The 5,902-nt window shown below is 43.4% G+C and overlaps 1 protein-coding gene across 1 annotated transcript; it reads right to left on the bottom strand.

The window, feature by feature from the left end:
• Positions 1-629: 629 nt before the first annotated feature.
• On the bottom strand, positions 630-4,338 carry LOC117787350 (protein hairy). The gene is made up of 3 exons (XM_034625853.1): positions 3,720-4,338; positions 2,436-2,531; positions 630-2,330 (listed from the first exon to the last, which is right to left on the bottom strand). The coding sequence occupies exons 1-3, from the start codon at positions 3,816-3,818 to the stop codon at positions 1,461-1,463; spliced, it is 1,065 nt and encodes a 354-aa protein (XP_034481744.1). The 5' UTR covers positions 3,819-4,338; the 3' UTR covers positions 630-1,460.
• Positions 4,339-5,902: the final 1,564 nt, after the last annotated feature.

Raw genomic sequence — 5,902 nt, 5'->3', positions numbered from 1 at the left:
AAAAAATAAATAATGATGAAATTTTCTGTATTTGATGTGAAACAAAAACAAAGTATTAAATATATATGATATAAAAATATGGTATGCATTTTGAAATTGAATAAAAATGCTGATTATACTCGAATTGCAAAATATTTTGAAATTTTAGAAGCAAAGTCAAGTTGCGAGTTTATCAACTTGTGCGGAATGTGAAAGAGGAAGAACCGTCTTATCACGAGGCGCATACTTAGGAATATGTGAAATCATCAAAATATCTTTCATATGTACATATAGTATACAGAAAAATGTGTTTATCCCCTATTGCAGTCACAATTTTTCATACCCAACGCCCATATGTGTATTCACCCAACCCTAAAAGTGTATATCAATTTCATAAGAGGCGTAAACAGTTTTGGGGGACAGGTGCAAAGTTTTTTAATTCCATTCTGAGGTTAATTTGCTTAATACTTTCACCAAAAATCAGCCCTTTCCCTGTCCCTTTCGCAGCCCAAAAACACAAATGAAAAAACGTTGTGCGTATTTAAATTTTAGTAAAATTTTATATATATTTTATTATTTTTTAGTATCTTGATTGTTGATTTTTCAACAGATTTCTGTTTGTTTTTTTGCTTTTGTAGTTTCTTGTTTTCAAATTCTTGTTTTTTTCATTCTCTTAGACGCTCATTATGTTCACTATATCACGTGGTCTTACAAATAGATATCCATATATATATACTTTCTTATAATTAGAAACAAGAGAAAACCTTAAATACAACGATATACTAGATGAAAACTAATAAAACTATATTTAAGTGGAGAGATATAAGGCATAATAATTATGATTAAGTTTTTGTCAACAACTTTCGTCTGACTTTTAAACAAAAACAATACGTTTTGCGCTTTTGTGGAAGACATTGAAGATTTCATTGCTTTGTTCTGTTTGTTATTGTTATTGTTGTTGTTGTTGTTGTTGTTGTTGTTGTTTTTCAAACAGAGCGTGAAATTATAAAACAAAATTCTAATACATGATTCATGAGGCAATTCAACACCAAGTACTTGGACTGAGGTAGTTTGGCGATATGCAGAATACCATTTGAGAAATGACTTCACAATAATATAATAATAATAATAAATAATTTATAACAATTTATGTGTTGTGTGGTGTTGTGCGTGTGTGTGTGTTTGTTTTTCTTTTAATGAATCTGTTGCCAACTCGCAGGGCGTTTTCCATATTTGGAAAATTGCTTAGCGAATTGGAGACAGAAAAAAGGAGTTTCGCATGCTCGGAACACTTCAAAGCAACATTTGCGTTATCCTGGCGAAATGTGGTGAAATGTCAACTGCGCATGCTATCAACGCATGCGCATGTATGTGTGTGAGGGTGTGTGAGTGTGTGTGTGTGCGTGTGTGTGTGCTACGCCCATCAGTCTTTAAAGCGGGGAGGAGATTCAAGAACTGAACCAACAGCCTGCCTGGCTGAATTACCAGGGCCGCCAGGGCTGCTCCTCCTCCTTGATCTGCTTCTTGATGACCAGCGACAGTGGCTGCTGCTCCAGATGCGCCTGCACATGGCCGGGCACACGCTGTATCACCGATGGCTTCACGTCCATCGGCTCATAGGCGGAGTTGGCGGGACTGGGAGGAGCATAGCTGCCACTGCTGCTGCTGCTGCACGGTGCGGACTCGTAGCCCGCCGATGAGTGTGAGCTGGCGGATCCTGTGCTTGCGGTGCGCTGTGGCATCGATACCAACATCGGTGATTGCTGTGCGGCTGCTGCTGCGGCGGCTGCGGCGGCGGCAGCGAGCTGTTGTTGCTGGTGCTGTTGCAGCAACTGTTGCTGCTGCTGTTGTGGCAAGCTCTGGGGCAGCACGAGAGCAATGCTGCCGTTGGGCAACTTTGTGGGTATCACCTGCATGCCATTGGGCAGAAAATAACCATTTGCATTCTGCTGGATCTGGCCAAAGAGATAGGGTGCTGCTGCTGTGATGTTGCTGCTGCCAGCTCCAGTTGCTGTTGCTGGTGGCTCCTGTTCCGGCGAGCTGGGCGGCGAGGGCAACACTACTTGGGCGTGCAGGGATTGAGCCTGTTGACGCTGCTGATGGTGCAGTTCAGTCTTGACCCCATTGATGCAGTTGCTCAGATGCTGCAGCAGACGGCGACGCTGTGCGGGCTCCAGGCCAGGAAAGCGGCTCACCTCATTGGCACAATCGGCAAATCCGGCCTTGAATTTGTTGATAATCTTTGGATCTGCTGCCTGTTGCATTGCAGCTTGTTGACGTTGCAGCTCCTGCAGATGCTTCACTGTCTTCTCCAGAATATCGGCCTTTTCCAACTTGGAATGACGCGCCGGCTAAAAGAAGAAGCAAACAAAAATAGTTACAGATTAGTTAAATGTATTTTGTGGAATAGACAACAAGTCTTGATATGGTAAAGAATCTTTTAAAAAGATACTTACGTCTTTTTTGGTGGCATCCAAAATCAGAGTCTTCAGTTCGTTCAGGCAATTGTTGATGCGAGCACGACGACGTTTCTCCATAATTGGCTTATTCGACTGCAAGAGAGAGATGGAAAAAGAGTTGGAATTAGTCGTGTGGTTAGGGCATCAATTGGGACACTTTGACCTCATGCAGCGCCAAGAGAACTAACAAAAATAGAGGAAGCTGCGTGTGGCTTTAATTGGACACGGATTCAACATTGTCGTCGTCGATGTCGTTGTTGTCGTTGATGTTGTTGTTGTCGTTGTTCTTGGTGTTGCTGTCGTCGTCGCCTTCAATCTGGCTGGGGGCCAATCTCTGTGGCACGGCGCGTGCTCTATTTATATTGCGCTCATGCATTCACAGCAGATGATGCCAAAAATAGTTTGGCGGTTATAAATTACGATAAGCAACGAGCCGTTGTGGCCAAAAATAAATTACGCCAATACGCAGGTATTTTTCACAATAACAACGCCAACAACAACAGCAACAACAGCAACAACAACAAGGTCGTCGTGGGAAATTCGAAGACGCAGAAAAAAAGTGTTGCTGTTTTTTTTTTTTGCACGGGCATTAAATTATTTTTGTGCTTGGCCAAATTTGGCTCAGAGTACGCCCGCACTGTATGAAGTCAGCGAACGGGTTAAACAGCCCAAAAGCGGCCAAAACCAGCGACAGCTTATTCAAGCCATAAGAAGAAGCTGATGACCGACAATTGCAGCAACCACGCGCCAAATGGAAGCCGCTCAAGTGGGCAGCTCCAAACCAATTTTGGGTGGCACTCATGAATGGACCGACTGTCTGTTTGTCCGTCTGTCGGTGTTAGCTCCATGAATGAAGCCAAAACGTAAATGCCGCCAACGCCAAACAACAACAACAGTTTGTGTTGGCGAGCCGACGGCTTTTAATTTGTTTTTTTTTTTACTCAATATATTTCAATATGGTTAGAGTCTCTCTGCGGTGGCATGTGGGAGCCGACGACACCGACGATATGTTGGCCAAAAAGGAAATGCATTTGGGCAGCCGAGTTGACAAAACTTGTGTGGGACTCTCTCATGTGTGGACAAAGTGGGAGACAGCAGCTAACTTGTATTTGTATTTGACTATTTTGTAATGAAATATTCCCAAACTGAGATTCCTGTGAGAATCGCATTGATTTTTAATTAATTTATTTATTTTCTATGGTTTTTACAGCTGTGTTTAATCCAAGTTAGCTGCTCCTCCAATCTTCTGTATTTGCACCTTTATTTTTATTTGACACTTACCCGACGATCGCTTTTGAGCGGCGTCTCCTTCAGCTGGGAGGGCACCACGGCGGTGCCCATAACATTGGCGTTCATGTTTACGGTAACGCCGGTAACCATTTCGATATCGGCTATATACTGTTTATGCAGTTTTAGACACAGTTTGATAGTGTTTCTTGTTTCCTTTTGTCACTAGCAGCAAATGCAATTATTTGCTGCGCACTTTTCTTAGTTTGTTGCTCTGCTTAGTTGTAATAATGTAACAGTTTCTTATTTATTTTATTCAGTTTTTAGATCACTTCTTTTCACTTTCGCGCAACGACGAAACTACGTAAATACGTCGAAAGATTATTTGCTTTGAGAGTTTGTTTTTTCTAGAGTTCCGCTCGATTGAGAGAGAGAACCAACCGCACGCTACAAGTTACGGCAAGCGAATGGCTGTCAGGTTCTGAATGCACTGCGATTAAACGTTTCCCGAAGCACGAAGCGAACGAGCGAGCGACGACGATCGTTTAACGAATCGGCAAAATGCGTGAGTGTGTATTGGTTGTTGGGTGTTGCTTGCTATTTGCGTATGTGTGTCTCTGTGTTTGCGTTGTGTATGCTGGCGACCACCTTATCGCTGGGCTTACAGCAGACGACTGACGATTGATCGACAGGTTCGTTGGCTAAATCGAAATCGCCGCAGCGAGACGCGGGCAGCGCGAGCCACACGACCTGCAGGCGGCGGCATACCTACACACACACACATAGACACCACATTTTGTGTTTGTGTAGGCAGCAACGAAGTTCGCTGTCTCGAAGCTACCTGTGTGCGCTGTTGTTGTAGTTGCTGCTGCCAGTTTACCTAAGCCGCGGCCTTTTTGAGAGAGGGAGAGAGAGAGAGAGAGAGCACAGTTACTCATACGACGCCCCCTCTGCTCACTGAGCAATGGAAATAAGCACTGCAAGTTCTATTGAGCATTTCTTCCTTTTTGGAAATATCAAAACCCCCATAGTGAGCGTGTGAGCGGGATTCACAATTGCGAGAGCGTATCGAGCCTCAGTCACAGACAGATAGATAGAGATAGAAATAGAGAGAGTGAGAGCGTTGCGCTGATTCATGCGGCCAACGCGACGACGCGTCGTCGTCCCATAGAAGGTGAAAATAGCAAACGGCAGCAGCTCACCCAGAGACTTAACGTTGATACGAGTATGACGCCACCCCAGCGTCGACAGGTTCGTGTGACTGTGGGGTTGTGAGTGTGTTGCGTGTGAGTGTGTATCTGCATGTTCAATTGTACATGTATGTGTTATGATGTCGTGATCGGTGGGGTCGCTAAACAGTAAACAAGATCACAAGGTTGCTGGGGCTGTTGGGGCTGTGCGCACGCCAAGCGGAAGCGGGCGGCAGCTCAACACCTGCGTCACCCACAATCCACACACAATCCACAAAAATGCTCCAATTTACGAGCATTCATGAATTTATTTCGTCTCGGCGCCATGTAACTGTAACCCATTCCGCACGCTAGTCGGCTCAATTAAGCGAAGGTCACTTACATACATATTGAACATTGATTCAATTGTACACACACACACACACACACACACACACATACAAATGCATGAACATTTGTGCGTATTTTGATCGATCAATGATTTTTGGACAAGGCTAATGGGGGCGTTACACGTGCGCCCGGCAACGTTTAGATTCATTTTAATGGTCGCTACGTGCAACGTTGGACTTTCACGTTTCGATTATCAGGTGCTCGAAGGTTACTCACAACAGGCTACAAATTAATAAAAAAAATAATAAGAATTTAAGTATTTCCCAATCGCGGGGGCTTAGGAATGTTAGCTTTTTGCATACGTCATGCGGTCTGTAAATGTTTGTGTCCATATAATCTGCATACATGCATATAAAAGTATGTGTGTAAAAGACATTGTAAAGTCAATTGGCAAAGAGATAGCAGTAGCGCACTCTCACAAATATCAATCTTATTCAACGAAAAGAGAGCGAAAGTAATATCAACTGAGAGTTTTTGTAAGCTGTGTTTGTCAAAGCTCTCTTCTGGTCTCATTAAACTTTGGTTGCAGTCAAGCTCCCCGTGTATAAAAAGCTCAACGATATACATAAGAGAGTACATTTATAAAAAAATGAAATCAGGGATTCCGGGATAAAATCACTTCGATTCGGTGTCAAACGGTGATGCTGGTTTTTCTTA

This window comes from Drosophila innubila (assembly GCF_004354385.1).
Source record: "Drosophila innubila isolate TH190305 chromosome 3L unlocalized genomic scaffold, UK_Dinn_1.0 0_D_3L, whole genome shotgun sequence".
In the NCBI taxonomy this organism is placed as follows: domain Eukaryota; kingdom Metazoa; phylum Arthropoda; class Insecta; order Diptera; family Drosophilidae; genus Drosophila; species Drosophila innubila.
This window is presented reverse-complemented; position numbering and strand designations above follow the sequence as displayed.

Excerpts from the sequence above, each read along its gene's own strand:
- LOC117787350 (XM_034625853.1), bottom strand. The coding sequence starts at position 3,818 with ATGGTTACCGGCGTTACCGTAAACATGAACGCCAATGTTATGGGCACC. Across the intron at positions 2,532-3,719 it reads CGCTCAAAAGCGATCGTCGG|TCGAATAAGCCAATTATGGA; the intron begins GTAAGTGTCAAA and ends TCTCTCTTGCAG. Across the intron at positions 2,331-2,435 it reads TGGATGCCACCAAAAAAGAC|CCGGCGCGTCATTCCAAGTT; the intron begins GTAAGTATCTTT and ends TTCTTCTTTTAG.